This window comes from Momordica charantia (assembly GCF_013281855.1).
Source record: "Momordica charantia cultivar OHB3-1 chromosome 6 unlocalized genomic scaffold, Mcharantia_2.0 BLBB01000006.1, whole genome shotgun sequence".
NCBI classification, from domain to species: Eukaryota; Viridiplantae; Streptophyta; class Magnoliopsida; order Cucurbitales; family Cucurbitaceae; genus Momordica; species Momordica charantia.
The window spans coordinates 21,871,370-21,891,673 of NW_028275164.1; the positions used below are offsets into that span (position 1 = coordinate 21,871,370).

A 20,304-nucleotide genomic window follows, 5' to 3' on the forward strand; every position below is an offset into this window, starting at 1 on the left:
ATTGACTACAATGAGACTTTCGCTCCAGTGGCAAAAATGGTGACAGCTCGAACTTTTCTTGCTATTGCAACATCGAAAAATTGGGAGTTGCATCAATTGAATGTACATAATGCCTTTCTTCATGGTGATTTGGATGAGGAGTTTTATATGAAACTTCCTCTAAGATTTACATATAGCAACTCCACTGTGGTTTCTCGTCTACGGAAGTCGTTGTATGGTCTATGCTAGTCTCCTCGATGTTGGTTTGCCAAGCTTGCAACAGCTTTAAAGGGGTATGTTTTTATTCAATTTTATTATGATTATTCCTTATTCACTTACACTAATGGGCTTGTTCAACTCAATGTTTTAGTATATGTCGATGATATTATAATTTCTGGCAATGATTCCACTATGGTAACACATTTTTAAAGCATATTTGAACAAGTGTTTTCATATGAAGGATCTAGGTGTACTTAAATATTTATTTGGTATGAGGTGGCCAGAAATAATTAAGGGCTATACTTATGCCAATGAAAATATGCTCTTGATATCATCTCGGAGGTTGGTCTGTTGGGCTCCAAACCGGTTTCATTTCCTCTCGAACAAAATCATCAGTTGGCGTGTGCCACAGGCCTTTCTCTCTTAGATCCAGAGTCCTATCAATGATTAGTTGGGCGTCTTATTTATTTGGTTGTCACCCATCCTGACTTAGCTTACTCGGTTCATATTCTATCTCAGCTTATGTAGGAACTAGACAAGACCATTGGGATGTTGCGTTACGTATTGTATGCTCTTTAAAGAAATTTCCAGGTCAAGACAGTGATTTGTCTTTGACAGGTTGATGTGATTTGGATTGGGCAGCTTGTCCTCTTACCCAATGATCACTTACTCGTTGGTTTGTTTTTTTAGGAAATTCACCAGTTTCGTGGAAGACTAAGAAGCAACATACGGTTGCTCGCTCTTCCGTTGAGGTAGAATATCGTTATATGGTTTCTATTACATGTGAATTGAAATGGTTGAAAGGTTTACTTCTAAGTTTGGGAGTTCACCATTAAAAGGCAATATCTCTTTTCTATGATAGTCAGTCGGCATTACATATATCATAGAATCCAGTTTTTCATGAACACACCAAACACATCGAAGTTGATTGTAACTTTGTTCAGGATGCTATCAAAGAAGGTCTAATTGCACTATCTTTCGTTCTGACATCGGCACAATTGGCATATATTTTTACGAAGGCATTAGGCAAGAAACCAATTTGATCTTATTCTTGGCAAGTTGGGCATTTACAATCTGTATGCTCCAACTTGAGGGGTGATAAATATTAATGTGTTCATTATGGTGTTTATTATGTTTCCTTATTTGGTTTAGATAAACATAGAATAGTTTTCTTTTTATTTTTTTTATATATTGTATTATTGAATCAATGAAAGCTCAAGGAAAATTATCCATTTTAACAACCTTGTTTAGAGATTATTGAGTACAATTTTGGCTTCAAGAAAAAGTATGGTATTAGCACAACTTTTAATATTTCTAACTTTTATCTCTTCTGATCTGGACAATGATCTTGATTTAAGGCAAATCTTTTTAAAGGGAGGATGATATGATCGCGAGAGTACCAACCTTTCCCAAGAACAATCTTGAGATCCAAAACCAAAACGCGAGACTTAATGATCAATATTATTCAAGATATACGGTGAATTCAATTAAATAAAACATGAAAGGAGAACAACATTACAATAATTCACGCCAGAGATGTCATGCATGTAATCTTTGACCACACCACAACAACAAAGAGACGATGAATCTTATCTAAGTTAGATAGGAAATAAAATAGCATAAAAAATATATATATATATCTTCTAAAAGATAATAAAATTGCATGGCTTCTTGGATTGGAATGATATTGAGGTCTTGGAGTTTAAACTCTGCTTAGTTTATATTGATTTGGTCCTCAAGATCTTGACTTGATTTCAATTTGGTTTTTAAGTTTTAAAATCTGTTGTTTTAGTTTCTCTTTTTAAGTCTTTTAAATTTCAAAAGTGATACATTTTGTCCTTGTACTTTGAATTTTGTTTCTATTTCTATTGAATCTTTGAAGTTTGAAAAGTAATATTTTTGGTATTTGGAGTTTGAATTTATTTCTATTTGATCTTTGAAGTGAGTATTAGTTGTCTTAACGAAGAGATGACATGAAAGTTAAAATATTGAGGGAAGTTTAAAGGAAATGAGAGATTCTTTGTCAGTGGCAAGACCACATCAACTTCTTTTGTGGCATCTTCAACTTGGTTGAGAAAATGACAATCACACAAGGATAATAATACACATCAACGTGTTAACTACCACGAATCTTTCTTTTAAGTTAATTCAGGATCAACGCAACTCAAATACTAAATCTAAACTTCAGAGACTAAAAGTTTTACTTTTCAAACTTCAGTGACCACATTGAAGTAAAATTCAAACTCCAGTGACAAAAAAATGTCATTTTTAAAACTTTAGAGACCAAATAAAAACCAGACACCATAGTGTAAATTATTGTAACGCCCCGTATTTTTTTTAGAAAAATTGGTAATTTGAATATTTTTTAATTGGCCATAAAAAAATCTTTTATTAAAAAAATTAGTAATATGTAAAACTATTTTATTTAAGATTTAGATTTAAATTAGTTTTAAATTAATCAAAATATATGTTAAGATATCTCCAAATTCAAAAAGAAAAAAAAAAGAGATAAATAAATTTTTTTTTTTAATTTGAATTTGAATTTGAATTTACATCATATTCAAATTAACTTTCCACACTTCTATAAATAGGACCCTCAAATCGGACCTAAATCGTATCCCATAACTCTCCTCAAATATTTTCTTTTCTTTTTTTTTAATAGCAACTTTTCTTCTATTTTTTTTGGAAATTGATTTAGATCAAGCCAGTAAATTTGATAGATTGATCACTATCAAGGTAAGCCCTGCTTTTGGAATTAGGTTGAGAAATTGTGTGATATTTGTTCTATATTTTTATTCTGTATGTTTTATTGTTGCATATCATGTCAAAAATATGTTTATTTTATGGGACCTCGTGCATATGTGTATGACCATGAAAATATTTTTATGAAATTTTTTTGAAAGGTTTGTCACAATTACCCTCATTTTAAAGTAGACTGAGACAAAGGCGCTTTGGCAGATGATACTTGGCTTCGCTGACTATGTGCCAACTACTATCAGTTGGGGTAGAATTTCTCGGGAAAATTGCTTATGCACCTAAATGGAGTTGGTATTCTTTATGAAAAATTGGTTAATTGTCCATTTTGACAAAAATGAAAAGGAAAAAGTAAAAGGAAAAGGAAAATGATTTGAATAAAGATTGAGGTCTCATATTTTTATGTTACATGTCATTTAAGACGTGCATGATCCTGCTAGTTGGGTTACTGAGTTTTTTTTTTTATACTCATCCCTTTCCCCTATTTTTTATAGGGAATAACAAAGATGTACAAGATGTGTGACGAAGATGTCTACAAATTGTGTCATGGGTTTTCTGTTCCGCATTAGTTTCATGTTTTATTTTTATTGTATCAAGAGTTATTTATCTTAATATTATTTTCATGTAAAACTTTTTATGGGATCCCAAATGAGTTTTTTTTTTTAATTTTATTTTATAAAATTATATTATGAAAATGTATTTAGTTTAGTTTATTATTATAATTTTTTTTAAAGGCTTTTTTTTTAAATACGGAAAGCGTGTAGTAACTTCCGTGAGAAGTTTGAGTCCCAAGAAGTCGGGTCGTTACAATTATAGTGATAGATGGATAAATAACAAATGAGCAAATGCATTAGTTCATTTTTTTAGTACAACAAATTAGGAGGATGAGAGTTTGAACCTCCAACCTCAAAAAAAGTAGGTGCCAATTATCGTTGAACTATGTTCATATTGGTCATTTTAGGGATGACAACGGGGCGGCGCGGAGCCGGGAGGCCATCCCATCCTTGCCATTTTGGAGATTTTTCCCTCATCCTCGCCCCGTACCCGAAATTTTTGGGCAGAGATTCCCCTATCAGAGATGGGTTCCCCACAGGGAACCAGTCCTCGATAAATATATTTATTTTTTTATCTTTTTAATTTTTTTATTATTTTGGTGGGTGTTAAAACTAAGAAAAAGGGGCTAAATGAACCTGGGGCTTAGATTTTTTTAATTTAAAAACTATTTATTAAAATTAATATATATTAATATTATTATATATAAAAATATAAAAATTAATAAAATATTCGCCCCGTCCCGCCTGGGACCCCAATTCAGATCCCCGGTTTGATTCCATCCCCAATCAAATCTGGGATTCCCCAATCCTATTGGGTAGGGTACCGCGTGTTTTTTTTTTGTCATCCCTAGTAAAGGGTATGATGAAAGTCTGACGTGCCCGTTCCACGCTGGGGCAAAAGGTTACTCCCTAGAGCAATGCAACAGTTTTCGGATGAAAGTTCAAGAGTTATTAGACTCAAAAGTCCTTACTGTTACAAAATCTCACCTAGAGAAACGGACAAGTGTTGTGGGAGATATCTTGGTTGCTGAGGGCTCAAGTGATTCTCTTAAACCAAAACCTCTCACCGTCTTTTACCGTGAAAAGCCAGATGCATCTAGCTGCAGTCGGAAACCAATCACTATCACGGTCCCAGCTCCTTTCGAGTATAAAAGTTCCAAAGCAGTGCCTTGGAAATATGAGTGCAAGGTAACTGTAGGGCAAGATGTATCATTTCCTTCACTCCTAGTTGACAATATCACTGGAGTGGGAGGTTTGACACGAACTGGGAGATGTTATACACCGGATAGCCTGCTAAAGTACGTGAATGAAACTACTAGTGAAAAGAATAAAGAAAAAGCAAGTGAGAAGAAGAAGGAGAAAGTGGAAGAGGATAAGAAAGAGAAAGCCAAACTCCACGATGATGTCCATGATGAACTGGTGGAGGCAATTGTTGTAAAGGATGTAAGTCCTAAACAACCTGTGTCCGAAAAAGAGACTCAAGAGTTTCTAAAGCTAGTGAAGCAAAGTGAATACAAAGTTATTGAACAATTAGGTCGGACACCAGCAAAGATCTTTATATTATCTTTACTGTTATTGTCTGAAACACATCGGAATACACTGTTGGAAGCCTTGAAGCAGGCTTTCGTTTCACAAGACATCACAGTGGATAATTTGAGCAACGTTGTGGGGAATATAACGGCATCTAGCTCCATCACTTTTACAGATGAGGAGATACCACCAGAGGGTACAAAACATACCAAAGCTCTCCACATCTCAGTTAAGTGCAAAAACTTCCTAATAGCAAAAGTCCTTGTGGACAATGGATCTTCTTTAAACATAATGCCAAGATCCACGCTAGAGAAGTTACCCGTTGATATGTCCCATATGAGACCTAGTACTGTGATAGTAAAAGCTTTTGATGGAGCTCGCAGCGCTGTTGTTGGGGATATTGAGATCCCGATCCAAATAGGTCCTTGGACCTTTGACATAGCATTTCAGGTTATGGATATCACATCAACTTATAGTTTCTTGTTGGGGCGACCGTGGATACATTCGGCAGGAGCAGTTCCATCCACTTTACATCAGAAAATTAAGTTTGCGGTTGACCAAAAGTTAGTGATCATATTGGGACAAAAAGACATTCTAGTCTCAAGGCTTGCTTCGATGCCATACGTTGAAGCAGCAGAAGAAGCTTTTGAGTCTTCATTCCAATCATTCGAGATTGCAAATGCTACAATTTTACATGGGAAGTTTGGAAGACCTAAGCCACGACTTTTAGAGACCGCCTTTAAAGGAGACAATGGGAGCTTAGACAAACTGCTAAGGATGGCTAAGAATACAAAGAAGTTTGGGTTGGGGTATAAACCAAGTAGAGGCGACATCATTAGAGTGCGAAGTCTGGAAAAAGCAAAACGCCTCTCAAGATTTGAGAATGAGGAGCTTGATTACCCTAGGAGGACTGTTCCACCTCTCAGCCACTTTTTCAGAAGTGGCGGCACAATCCATCAGAAGTACGATGAGAGCTCTATAGTGGCAGCAGTGACAGAAGAAGAAAGAGAGCACGTCAGACCTTTTGTCTACCCGTGCCCAGATGGTTTCGAGCTGAGAAATTGGAGCTTGATAGAGCTACCGTCTTTTGTAAATAATAAATCAAAGTAATTGTCCATTTTTTTCCTTCCCCTCATTTTCTTAATTAATTAAACTAATTTTCTATTTCCTGTACATTCCATCCAGACCTATTATTTGTTTATAATTCTTCCATATCAATAAAGTTTGAGTTCATTCACTTTGTTTCTTTCCTCTACTATTCTCTGGGCCAATTTATTCATTTATTTCTGTTTCTTTTCTTTTCTCCTTTATTATGTCTTAAACAGTAATACTGAGATTGAATGCGATAATGATTCGAAATACGAACTCGATACCCTATATACAATATTGAATCTGATGAGGAAATAGATGACGAGCCCTCTGCTGAGTTATTGAGAATGCTAGAAGAAGAAGAAAAGATGTTGGGACCCCATAAAGAATTAACTGAGACAATTAACTTGGGATCACAAGCCGAAGCCAAAGATATTAAAATAGGCACTCATATGTCTTCAGAGAGTCGCAAAAAGTTAATAGAGTTACTTCATGAGTATGCTGATGTTTTTGCTTGGTCATATCAGGATATGCCTGGTTTAGATACAGACATCGTAGTGCACAAATTGCCGATCAACCTAGAGTTCAAGCCGGTGAGACAGAAGTTACGGAAAATGAGGCCAGATATGTTGATCAAGATAAAGGATGAAGTAAGGAAGCAAATCGATGCAGGATTCCTTACAGTATCTAATTACCCTGAGTGGGTGGCAAACATTGTCCCTGTACCAAAGAAAAATGGACAAGTAAGAATGTGTGTTGATTATAGAGACTTGAATCGTGCAAGTCCAAAAGACAACTTCCCGCTTCCTCATATCGATGTGCTGGTTGATAATACTGCTGGGTTCTCAACCTTCTCCTTTATGGATGGGTTCTCAGGCTACAATCAGATCAAGATGGCACCTGAGGATCGTGAAAAAACCACATTCATTACGCTATGGGGAACTTTCTACTACAAAGTTATGCCATTTGGGCTAAAACATGCTGGGGCAACCTACCAGCGTGCCATGGTTACTCTCTTTCATGACTTGATGCAGAAAGAAATTGAAGTTTACGTGGATGATATGATTGCCAAGTAAAAACAGGGCGAGGAGCACACAACTATTTTAAGGAAGCTGTTTGATCGATTGAGGAAGTTCAAATTGAAACTCAATCCCAACAAATGCATATTTGGGGCAACCACTGGAAAACTCCTTGGTTTTGTAGTAAGCCAAGAAGGCATTAAAGTTGACTCGGATAAAGTCAAAGAAATCTTAGAGATGCCACCTCCACAGACGCAGAAAGAAGTCAGAGGATTTCTAGGACGACTCAACTACATCGCAAGGTTCATATCTCACTTAACAGCAACTTGCGAACCCATCTTTAAATTGCTCCGCAAGAACAACGATGGGTTATGGAGTGAAGATTGTCAAGCAGCATTTGATAAGATTGATTACGCTTGTTTACATGCGTAAAAAGAAGGTTTTAGATGCTGTTTTTACAATGTTTCAGCTTTGTTTCGGATTTTTCTCGGTCGTTTGAGTTCCAATTCATGCGAAATTCATATATTATGGTTTGTGGTTAGCTTATATTGTATTTATGACATTTTAGGACCATTTGGGAGTGCAAATTAATCAAAAGAAGCAAAAAGACGGAAAAACCTACATGGGAGGCGCCAGGCGCCTGGGAAGCCTGCAGAAAAACTGGTTTTCTTCCAACTTTGCCCTTAATGAAACGCGTCTTCCAATGCGTTTTGGTGGTTCCAACCGATGCATACGTGTAGAAGAAGTGTTCCACTATCAGTTTGAGCACGATTTAGTCAGTCAAAGGAGTTGGAAATGGGTGATTCACCATCGTTTTAGGACCTACCTAACCAATTCTGCACAGCTATAAATTCCAGCAACTTCTCCACCAAATTCATCAAGCCTTGCTTCCTTCTCTTGATCATTTTTAGTGTTTCTTTGTTGCTTTCTAAGTACTTTTGAGTTGCTTTCATTAGTTGCTTTTGGTTTTTAAATCCCGAGTACTTTACATTCCTTTATTGAGCTTTGTTTTGTTTCCATTTGTACTTAGTTATTTTTCTACTTATTCAAATATATAAAAATCTAGCACTTTGCTTATCTTCCCTTTGCCTTTACTTTATTTTTAGTTAAGAGAGTTGTGTTTTTGGAGGAAAGAGCACATGACACTCCCCCTTGCTTGAAAGAGAAGGGCGAAGCTCTCAATCCCGATAAAAACTCTCCGTTAGTTAACTTTTGTTTTTCACACATGCATTCCACATTCAACCATTTTACTTGCTGTATTTTCTTCAATATGTCTTTCTAAATTCCCGTCTCTAGCCCGGTTATGGATAGTTAGCCTTTTATTTCTAATAAGGGTTGCTAAGAAGTAGTGTTTTTGCTTTCCATTCATTGCTCAACATGTTTTCCCAAAAAGTTAGGATTTAGAGAAGGCCACTGTAAGTCTTAACAAGTCAATACTGAAAAGGTTGCTTATTTGCATTGTTGAGTGGTTAAACCGAGGAGAGGAGCGCCTTAGACATAAGGGTTCCGCTTAAGTAGCCTAGACATAGGACCTTAACCCGAGGTTGCGACTAATTCCATCCTAAAACTAAGATATCTCTCGTAATAGACATATTAGGGAATGTCTTAGGACTTTGAACTTGCTTAGACATAAGTCAAGTGAAAAGCGTAGTCGTTGGTTCCTAAAGTGAAATGCATATTGTCCTTAGCATATCCTTGATTCTTTGTTGGCTAACTTGAAGTAATTCGGGCTAGGTTTTATCATTCTAAGTCCAAATCCCAAATCCAAAACCATTATTTGTGACCACTTCCCATTTTACAAGAATCACTCATTTCAACATTCACTATTCTTTAAAACTTTAGAGTTTGGAAATTATTTAGAAGTCCTTGAGGATCGATACTTGGATACTCCATCCATTTTATATTACTCTGACAGGTGTGCGCTTCCATCTATACAATTGTTACCACGCTTAGTGCGTGCGTTCAGCATAAACGCTCAGTCAAAGATTAAGCAGTATTTGCAAGACCCTACAATTCTTGTGCCACCAACTCCAAGACGACCCCTTATTTTGTAATTCACAGTGACTGAAAACTCAATGGGATGTGTACTGGGGCAGCATGATGATTCAGGCAGGAAAGAACAGGCTATATATTATTTAAGTAAGAAGTTCACTGATTGCGAGACTAGGTACTCCCAAGTAGAAAAAACTTGTTGTGCTCTAGCTTGGGCTGCTCGACGTCTAAGACAATACATGTTGTATTATACCACATGGCTCATTTCAAAGATGGACCCCATAAAGTACATTTTTGAAAAGCCGTCTCTCTCGGGTCGAATTGCAAGGTGGCAGGTCCTCTTGTCCGAATATGATATTGTTTATATGACTCAAAAGGCTATTAAAGGGAGTGCTTTGGTCGACTACCTAGCTCAACAACCTATAAATGACTACATACCGGTAAAGTTCGATTTTCCAGATGAGTATATCTCCACCATAACTGCAAGTGAGGAAAGTTTAGACCCGCAAACTTGGACCATGATGTTTGATGGTACCTCTAACGAGTTAGGTCATGGGATAGGGGCTATTTTGATATCACCCAAAGGGGAACTATACCCTCTTACCGCTAGATTATGTTTTGACTGCACACATAATATGGCCGAGTATGAAGCATGCTCGATGGGCGTCCAAGCTGCTGTTGATATGAAGGTTAAGAAACTTAAAGTTTTTGGGGATTCTATGCTAGTAATTCATCAACTAAGAGGAGAATGGGAAACAAGAGACGTTAAGTTGTTGCCTTATAAACAACTCATAACAGAATTGTCACAAGAATTTGATGAAATCTCATTTGATTATTTGCCAAGAGAAAATAATCAAGTAGCAGATGCATTGGCCACATTAGCGGTGATGTTCAATTTAGAACTCAATGAGGATGTCCGTCCGATTAAAGTTGGGAGGAGAGATGTCCCAGCTTCTTGTATGAGCATTGAGGAAGAACCCGATGGTAACCCCTGGTTTCATGACATCAAGCAATATATAAAGAGTAAAGAGTATCCACCAAATGCTTCAGAAAATGATAAGCGCACCCTTCGCAAGTTGGCAATGACATGGTTCTCCTAAGGTGCGTCGAAGGAAGAGATGCCAATAGGATTATGGAAGAAGTTCATGAAGGAGTTTGTGGCACTCATGCAAATAGACACATGATGGCTAGACAAATTTTAAGAGCTGGCTATTATTGTCTGACTATAGAGACAGATTGTATTAAATATGCAAGAAAATGTCACAAATGTCAAATTTACTCGGGTAGAAGCAGGACAAGACTCATGCTCCTGCTTCTCATTTGCATACTTTTACAGCTCCTTGGCTTTCTCTATGTGGGGCATGGATGTGATAGGACCTATCGAACCTAAAGCATCAAATGGGCACCGATTCATTTTGGTAGCCATAGATTATTTTACTAAATGGGTAGAAGCAGCTTCTTACCGAGATGTGACAAAAGGAGTTGTAGTCAAATTCATCAAGAAGGAAATTATTTGTCGTTATGGTCTTCCTGAAACCATAATTTCCGATAATGCAAGGAATTTGAACAACAAATTGATGAATGAGCTCTGTGAGCAGTTTAAGATCAAACATCTCAACTCAACCCCTTATCGACCTAAGATGAATGGTGCAGTAGAAGCCGCCAACAAAAACATAAAAAAAATAGTTGAAAAGATGACTGTAACTTACAGAGACTGGCATGAAATGCTTCCATTTGCCTTACATGGTTACCGCACCTCAGTCCGTACTTCAACTGGGGCAACGCCATTTTCTTTAGTTTATGGTATGGAAGTTGTTCTCCCTATTTAAGTAGAAATTCCATCATTGAGAGTTATCATGGAAGCTAAGTTACAAGAGGCTGAGTGGGTCCAAAGACGTTATGAGCAGCTAAACTTTGTAGAAGAAAAAAGGTTGACGGCATTATGCAGAGGACAACTTTATCAAAGAAGAATGATGAAAGCCTATAACAAGAAGGTGTACCCAAGAAGGTTTAGAGAGGGAGATTTAGTTCTAAAAAGAATTCTCCCATTACAAAAAGATCATCAGGCAAATGGACCCCGAATTATGAAGGACCATTTGTGGTGAAAAAGGCTTTCTCCGGAGGAGCACTAGTTCTGGCCAACATGGATGGCATTGAATTTTTAAATCCAGTCAACTCAGATCATGTTTGAAAATATTATGCATAGTTTCTGATGTATTTCGAAAAATTTCACTTTGATCTCAGTATTATGCTTGAAAGGCAGTTTTGTGTATCCATTCTCTATTATAGCCTATAAATTTAAACCACATCTTTGAGACGTGTGTCTCTTGTCATTTATAAAATCTGGTCTCCATTCGTCTCTTTCTATATACGAAGGACGGTAGCTTTTATATTCACGTCTCCAAGGCTATGCGTTACTCGAAATCAAACATAAGGGCACAGGAAGCCTGAGGGACATTTTGTTCTCTGGAACATTGGGGCAAGTACGGCATTACAAAGTTATCAGGGCAAAGTCGTTGTCCCATTTGTTCTGGTTACTCTCGATCCAGTTAAAAGGATCTTTGAAGGAAAGCGAAATGCGGTGATCGAGCTATCTGAACAATCCCAAGATTTTATAAAAGCAAGTGATTACACTCTATTTTTGCATCAAAGACAAATTTTCCTGTTATCATCATGCATCAAACGCACATTTCATGCACCGTTTCATGCGTCATTTCATGCATTTGCCTTGGAGAAGTCTCCAAAAAGCCCTATGGCAGAGAATTTCATGACGACTCATTTTTGCTCAAGCAAGCTTGTTTAGTTTTATGTTGGAACCCGATCAAAGATCGTGGTCGAAGCCTGTGTCAAGCCAGGTCCGTTTCCTTTTAGTTTTTTGTTGGTTAAATCGAACCCGATAGATCGTGGTCGAAGCCTGTGTCAAGCCAGGTCCGTTGCCTTTTAGTTTTCTGTTGGTTAAATCGAACCCGATCAAAGATCGTGGTCGAAGGCTATGTCAAGCCAGGTCCGTTTCCTTTTAGTTTTTTGTTGGTTAAGTCGAACCCGATAGATCGTGGTCGAAGCCTGTGTCAAGCCAGGTTCATTTCCTTTTAGTTTTTTGTTGGTTAAATCGAACCCGATAGATCGTGGTCGAAGCCTGTGTCAAGCCAGGTTCGTTGCCTTTTAGTTTTATGTTGGAACACGATCAAAGATCGTGGTCGAAGCCTGTGTCAAACCAGGTCCGTTTCCTTTTAGTTTTTTGTTGGTTAAATCGAACCCGATAGATCGTGGTCGAAGCCTGTGTCAAGCCAGGTCCGTTGCCTTTTAGTTTTCTGTTGGTTAAATCGAACCCGATCAAAGATCGTGGTCGAAACCTGTGTCAAGCCAGGTCCGTTTCTTTTTAGTTTTTTGTTGGTTAAATCGAACCCGATATATCGTGGTCGAAGCCTGTGTCAAGCCAGGTCTGTTGCCTTTTAGCTTTCTGTTGGTTAAATCGAACCCGATAGATCATGGTCGAAGCCTGTGTCAAGCCAGGTCCGTTGCCTTTTAGTTTTCTGTTGGTTAAATCGAACCTGATCAAAAATCGTGGTCGAAGCCTGTGTCAAGCCAGATCCGTTTCCTTTTAGTTTTCTGTTGGTTAAATCGAACCCGATAGATCGTGGTCGAAGCCTGTGTCAAGCCAGGTCCGTTACCTTTTAGTTTTCTGTTGGTTAAATCGAACCCGATAGATCGTGGTCGAAGCCTCTGTGTCAAGCCAGGTCCGTTGCTTTTTTTTTTTTCCTCGCCTTCCCAATACTCTGTCTTTTGCCTTTGTCTACCATTTTTCTGCAAGAATACACAAAGGGGGGCAAGCTGTAGACACCGTATTTGGTCCGACTCGCTTTCGTTTTTTTTAAAAAAATTTTATTACTGGTTTATTTATTATTATTAATTTTTTTATGTTTATTGATTTAGTTTAAAATAACATAATTTACTTTATTATAAAATTTAATGTAAAGTTTTAATTGAATCAAATTAAGTTTTAAAATTAGAGTTTATTTGAAAATAATTGTTTTTTTTTTTAAATTGATTTTAAGATAAAAAAAAAACAGTTTTTCTCCCCTTTGATTTTTTCCTTCATACTTGTATCCCCTCCCCTTCTTCTCCTCCCTCTTTTTCTCTCTTCTCTTCCCCTTTTTTTCTTTTTTATCGTTAGTTTTAGGTGTATTTAAGGAGGGCTGCAGTGGGGAGGAAGGACGGACAGAACACGCATACAGAAGAATTCACTTCCTTCTTTCTCTCTATCATCACCTTCTCTTCTTCTTCACCCAGGCCGGCAACCCCGACAATACACAGACCGCACACGTCCCCCGGTGATCACAAGTTCAGACAACCTGCACCATAGTAGTCCGGCGCAAAACTTCTACAACCGACGCACGGATCACCGACCACCTGACTTCGACCTCGAGTGCTCCTTCACAGTTTTCAGACCCGCAGGCACACCTAGATTTTCCTCACCGCAGTACGTGGTATAGAAAAAAGTTGTTTTAGAAATGATTTGATTTTTTTTATTTGTTTTAAATAAGCTTGTTTTAAATTTGATATTATATATATATTTTAAAATAATTTTTTTTAAATATGATTTGATATATTTTAAAATAAATTTGTTTAAATATGATTATATATATTTTAAAATAAATTTATTAAAATAAATTTGTTTAAATATGATTTGATATATTTTAAAATAAATTTGTTAAAATAAATTTGTTTAAATATGATTTGATATATTTTAAAATAAATTTGTTTAAATATGATTTGATTATTTTTAAAATAAGTTTTAAATATTTATTTTTTATTTTATTATTATTTGTTTTTTTCGTTTTAGTTTTATTTGTTTTATTTTTATTTTTTTTAAAACTTTTTTTTAAAATAAACATTTCTATGATAAGAATTAATACTAAGTTGTATCATATGGTGTTGGCATAGTGGTAGGTTACTTAGGAGTAATTCACATGTCTTAGGTTTGAGTCTTTGCTTGCCTAAATTAATGTTTTTTTTTTATATATAATTATTTTACCAAACAACTATTTTAGATAAAATATTTTTTTTAATATAAAAAAGAAAACTTTCGTTTTTATAAGATTTCAAATCTTAAAACATTTATATAAAATTTTAAGTAATATCTTAGGATGTTGGCACATTGGTAAGAAATTTGTACATTCTCGAGGTGATAATTTGTTTTTCTAATGGTCTTTGCGCGCCACTCATGCTTGTTGGTTCATATTTTATCGTAAAATATGAACCAATATATTTGGGACATTTAAAATCAAACACAAAAGTATTTTTCTTTTTGGATCAAAGTATAATAGGATAATTTTTGACAAAATATGGTACCGTTTTCGAACGGGTGTCGTAGGGTGTTAACATCTTTCCTACGCTCAACCGACTCCTGAACCAAAATTCTATTTTCGTAGACCAAGTTTTTTTAAATAGGTGACCAATCACACCTCGTAGATGATTGGTGGCGACCCCAAACCCTAATCTCGAAAGAGACCCGTCAGGGGATGACGTCGGCCGCTCCGCGTCGCGATGATGTTGTGACAATAGAAACCCAAAATGGACTAATCATGTACTTTAACCCTTTAGTAGAAGTGTAGTTATATATTGTCTCTAACTAAGAGGTCATGAATTCGAATCTCGTTCTTTACTTGTTGTATTAAAAGAAGAGTGTGGTTACATTCGAATCTCCTTCTTTACTTGGATTCTTGGGGTTTCAAATTTTGGGATAACAATTTAAAATAGGCAATTTCAAAATATGGCTAAACAACTTTAAGCTTTCAATAATGGCCAACGTAAAAATAGGAAAATCTTTATTAATTTTTTAGTTACGAAATTACCCTCCCTAAAATGTTTATAAAATGAATATATTATTTTCCCTTTTTTATAGGAGAATTTTACCTATATTTTTCTCTACCCACCTCTACTGGACAATTTAAATATTTTTACAATCTTACCTATATTTTTTAATTCAAATATTTTCCCAACAAATTTTCAGGAGAATTATACTAACAAATCTAAAGAAAAATATATTCATTAAACAATAAAATCATTATCGGAAATGATCCAAAAATATCTTAAAGAATATATAATAAACATCAATAAACAAAATTTAATTAGAAACACAAATACTAAGAACCAAAACAATGTAGTTAGAAACAGAAATACTAAAACACAAAATAAATAGATGAACATGGTGAACTCAGGAATAACAAATACGGTGAACAGAGGAACAAATAACAAATACGGATAACAGATCGAACAAATAACAAATACAATGAACAATTAATACAAAATATATAAAACACTCTACCTAGATAATCTGTAGAAACTCAACATATAGGCCTCTCTTTCTTCCGCCACTCGTCGCCCCACTTGCAACCAGCTCTATCACCGACTACGTTGCCTCGCCGTTGTTCGCTCGCTTGATTCTGTCAATTTGTAGCATCGCCTAACAAGATCTTCTTTCTCCCTCGTTGGATTTCTATTGTCTCCCCTTCTCCCCTCTCTCTCCCTTCATCAGCTCCCGCTTCGATTCCCTCTCTAATTATCTCCCTCCCCGATCTTCTTCGGTGTGGTGTCTCCTTAAATTTGGTGAGTTCTGTCTTTACGTATATATCAAACCATAGTGGTTAGAAAAAAAAACTAGAATCAATGAGAAGTAGAATCTAGGAAAGATAATAAAAGTTGGGATATTTTATTTTAAAAATAGTAACCAAATAAAAAGGGTAGAATTGTCAAAATCAAACCTACAAAACAGATAGAAAAATACAAATGGACATTTTTCATTATCCAATATCGTTTCACCATTTTTCAAAACCGGATGATAAATAGGGACACGTACTTTAAATTCTCTCCAATTTTTCTAGTTTGAGGCTTCACCTTCCACCAGTTGTGTATTGGATTTTGCCTCCTTGGCCCATGACTTCATGACTTGCAAATGTTACGGTTGGCGCTTGATTAATAGTTTTTGGGCTTTGAATCATGTAAAAAAAAAAAGGGACGACCACAGGAATGGTCGAAATAAATAAAGCGTTTTAAAAAATGGCGAAAAATATTGAATATTGTATAAATGGCTAGAGTGGTATTTTTTTTAGAATCCCAAATATTATTTTAGACAAATATACCTCTATAATTATATGTACTTAATATTAGGGATTTTATTTGATACAACAACTAGGCATACTATATGAATCAACTTTGAATAATCAAATTTAAATAACTAAAATATAATTTAAAAATTGAAAGTATATTTTAAAAGTGGATAAATAAAAAAATTATTCAAAATTTGACTAACGTTTAAAATGTATAAATTTCTAAGTTAAAATCTAAAATCTAAAATTTAAAATTTCTAGATGGAGGGGTAAATATATTTAATGGATCCATCAACTATGAAATCAATCAAATCAAACATACCTTGTCTCGTGAAGTCGTCTTGCCAAACGGTAATCGCTTTAGTAACATATGCACATTGTATATATCAATAGATACACGTATATGGTCTGCACTTCATTTATGAGGTCAATGTCAGTATTTACAATGGTCTATGTCGCACTTCATTTTATGCGTTGATGGTGAGTTGTAGTTTACACAGGAGTCGCACTTCCATTTATTAGGTAAATGTCAATATCTATAGTAGTCTGCACTTCCATTTCTGGGGTCAATGTCAGTATCTACAATGGTCTGCATTGGGTGTCGCACCAATTTCGAGGTCAATGTCAATATCTATAGTGGTCTGCACTAGTGTTGCATTTTTTATTTTTGGGTAAATGTTGGTATCTACAAAGCCAATACCTATAATGTCTTCCACAACTAACTTGTTCCTATGATTTGTGAGCACAATCGTGACCTATAATAAAGAACTTGAGGAGAAAATAGGAGGAAAGTAACTTCAAGGGCTAAGGCTCCATTGACATACCCGCAATCATAATGGAAATGAATCGGAATGAAAATCAATTGGAATCGTAATGTTATTTCGTTGATGTTGTTTACCATAATTTTTCTGAAATTGTAATCAGAATTCCCTTTAATGTTGTTTACTAAAACTGTCTGGAATCGGAATCGGAATCAGATAAATAACAATTACTAATATACCTCTTTCTCTTTTTTAGCTAATTACAAATATTGTGTCAATCTTTTTTAATTACAATAATAATAAATTTAAATTTAATTTATTACAATATTATTGATAGTAAACTTTTTTTATTAGAACAATTTATTTAATATTAATTAATAATGAATAATTAAAATAAAATTAGATCAAATAAAATATTCTTTTATCATAACAGCCTAATTTAATATAACATATTATTAAATTTTATCATTCTAATATTTAAAATAATAATTTCTATTTAAAAAAATCTATTGATATTAATTAATATAAATTTATAATATTATATAATAAAATCACATCAACTAATAAAAATGGAAGTATAATTACAGAAGAAATTATAAAAGTATAAAAAAATAATTAAAAATTGTATGGGTCTAATTAATTGAGGAGAGAGAAAGGGTAAAAATTGTAAATTAATTATAATATATATGTGAGACCCACGGAATAAGGAAAGTGAATGAGATTGATGGGGTTGTAGGAGTGTAATGAGATTACCTCGTTTTGGGAATGAAATTACAAAGTTTGAGGTAAGTGCCACCATTTGATTTCATTCCTACAATTTGATAAACATCATCAAAGGAAATGAAAGTTTTCGTTACAATTTCTTGATTACGATTGCGGATAAGTAAACAGGGCCTAAGTTGCAAACTCCAACAAGAATGGGAGGGGGAGAGAGAGAAGCAAACAGAAAGAAAACTGGAGAAGACTAACCCCAGTCCATGTCCAAGCCAAGGGTGGTAGATACCATGAAGCTTTTGCAATCATGAGAAGTCCTAATGTGTAGGAAGCTACAAATGCTAAAACAGATTTCCATGCTTTCACATAATTGATCTCAATTCGTCATTCACTTGGTCGTTGCAGAGGAAAAGCTACGGGAGAGAGATAACCTTTAGACTAAAATTTAAAGGGTGGACATATAAAATCAAATCAATTAAATTCTTATTGGAAAAAAAATTTAGGTGGCTTCAAATGAAAAATGACAAAAATAGATTTAAGGGCAAAGTTGAAAAATAATAAAATTTTTAAATCTCCTAAAATGTGGTTTAGCTCTTCTGTGATGTGATACTATTTGTCATTTTTTAAGATGGGTGACAAATTTTAGCCACTCACCTAAATTACCCAAAAAATTAAAAATCATGCTTTTCCGAGGCATGCACAACTTCACGTATGACTTTGTACTATTTAATTTAAAAAAACAAATTACATATCGGGAGGAGAAGGTAAAGAGTACCGTTAGATTATGTATTATTTGAATTAGATTTATTTTCTATTTAGATTATAATTTTAAAAAAAAAATTATAATTTATTGGTATAAATAGATTATTAGATCTACAAATTCAATAAAATGGTGGATGATGTATTTTCTATTTTCTCTCGTCCCTACAAAATAGAGAGAGATGGCAGGCATGGGCAACCTAAATTTACTATTGCTGGAAAAGATCCAAACTAAAATTTTGATTGAAGTGTCCATCTTGTTTGGTTTGATTTGGTGAAAAGACCTGATTGGACAAGCACACTAGAGGACCTATATTTAATTTTAGAGACAAGACGACAGACAATTTGTGGTGTGTGTAATTTCTGGAGTGGGTCACCACTGAATTTTGTCTTCCAAATTATTGAACTTCCATTTTCCCGTCCATGAAAAATAAATAAATATCTCCCAAGATTTTTTAACGATTTTTATATCCTAACTATTAATTTCTTTTACATCTAGATCTAACGGTCGGGTATATTCAACCTCCAAACTTAAAAAATAAAGTTTAAATATTATTTTCGTCCATCTACTCTCAATTTTGATTCATTTTAGTTATTATATTGACTTATGTGCTTTCAAATTTTTCATTTTAGTTTCTATACTTTTAAGAAATGATTATTTTGGTCCATTTATTTTCTTTTAATCTCATTTTTTTTCGATCACAATTTCAACACACGACACTATACTTAATAATAGTTTTACATTTATATTTGAGGGTTTCATTGTATATAGAATTTATGTTAAAGTTTTTAAATACGGACTAAAATTTTCACTTTTCAAAAGTATGTGGATCAAAATAAATCAAAGTATAGAGATCGAAATAAGTATTTGAAAAAAAAAATATTATTATTATTATTTATTTTATTCTTAAAACTTTAAATTATCATTGTATAGTATCTATTATTGGTATCATTAACTTATGAGATGGTATGTCTAATAAATAACAAATTTATATTCACTCTCTTCAACCAATGATTTTCCGATGACGTCTTCTCATTTGGTTCATGGAACTTGTACGTGCAAGAAATTTAGGGCATATTGTTCAGTAACGTTTGTGCTTTTTGTTTCTATTTCCTTCTTTTCAAGAAAATAAAATAAAATTGCATTGTCTAACACTTATTCAAGCATTGATAAAACAATATTTTTACTTATATTTTGAAATGACAAATTGGAAATGAGAACAATAAAAAAAAAAAAACTAACTTGTTTTTGTTGTTACCAAAATTTCTATAGAATTATGAGAATTTTTCTAAAAAAGAAAGAACAAGAAACATAAATAATTTCCCACAATTCTTAATAAAATAGAAAATGAGAAACAAGAAATGTGAATGCTACCAAACGGGTTCTTACAACCCAAAACTGACTCTAACTTGCTAGAAAGAAGAAAACTAGGAGACTAATCCCTTTTTTTTAAGAAAAAAATAAGAGACTATTGAAGTGGTCTTGATCAAAGACTCCATCACCTGTTGCACAATATTCATCCAATGCTTGAGACGTGTTTGAATTGCAAAATATGCAACAAAGTCTCACATTCATTAAGGAAAAGAGTGGTTCATAATATATAGATGATTACAATTATTTCCATTGGTATGAGGTATTTTAGGTGAAACCAAAAGCAAAACCATGAAGATTATGTCCAAAACGGACAATATCATACCATTTTGGAGATACTTTGGATACTTAGAGTACCATTATCTTTAACAAGATGATGAGACTAAAAAAAGAGCTAAAACAGAGAGGAACTCGAAGGAAAGCTCGAAGATGAAAGGGAAATGAGAGAGGGGC

The 20,304-nt window shown here is 34.5% G+C and overlaps 1 protein-coding gene and 2 long non-coding RNA genes across 3 annotated transcripts; 1 reads left to right on the forward strand and 2 right to left on the reverse strand.

Moving 5' to 3' along the window:
• The first annotated feature begins 4,439 nt into the window (after nucleotides 1-4,439).
• LOC148210942 (uncharacterized) lies at nucleotides 4,440-6,146 on the forward strand. The gene has a single exon (XM_088125254.1). The coding sequence runs from the start codon at nucleotides 4,440-4,442 to the stop codon at nucleotides 6,144-6,146; it is 1,707 nt and encodes a 568-aa protein (XP_087981380.1).
• A 9,189-nt stretch (nucleotides 6,147-15,335) lies between these two features.
• On the reverse strand, nucleotides 15,336-17,284 carry LOC148210943 (uncharacterized). Its single transcript, XR_015791829.1, has 2 exons — nucleotides 15,996-17,284; nucleotides 15,336-15,756 (listed from the first exon to the last, which is right to left on the reverse strand). It is a non-coding gene; the product is annotated as an uncharacterized LOC148210943 (long non-coding RNA).
• Nucleotides 17,285-17,519: 235 nt separating this feature from the next.
• LOC148210944 (uncharacterized) lies at nucleotides 17,520-18,220 on the reverse strand. Its single transcript, XR_015791915.1, has 2 exons — nucleotides 17,976-18,220; nucleotides 17,520-17,817 (listed from the first exon to the last, which is right to left on the reverse strand). It is a non-coding gene; the product is annotated as an uncharacterized LOC148210944 (long non-coding RNA).
• Nucleotides 18,221-20,304: the final 2,084 nt, after the last annotated feature.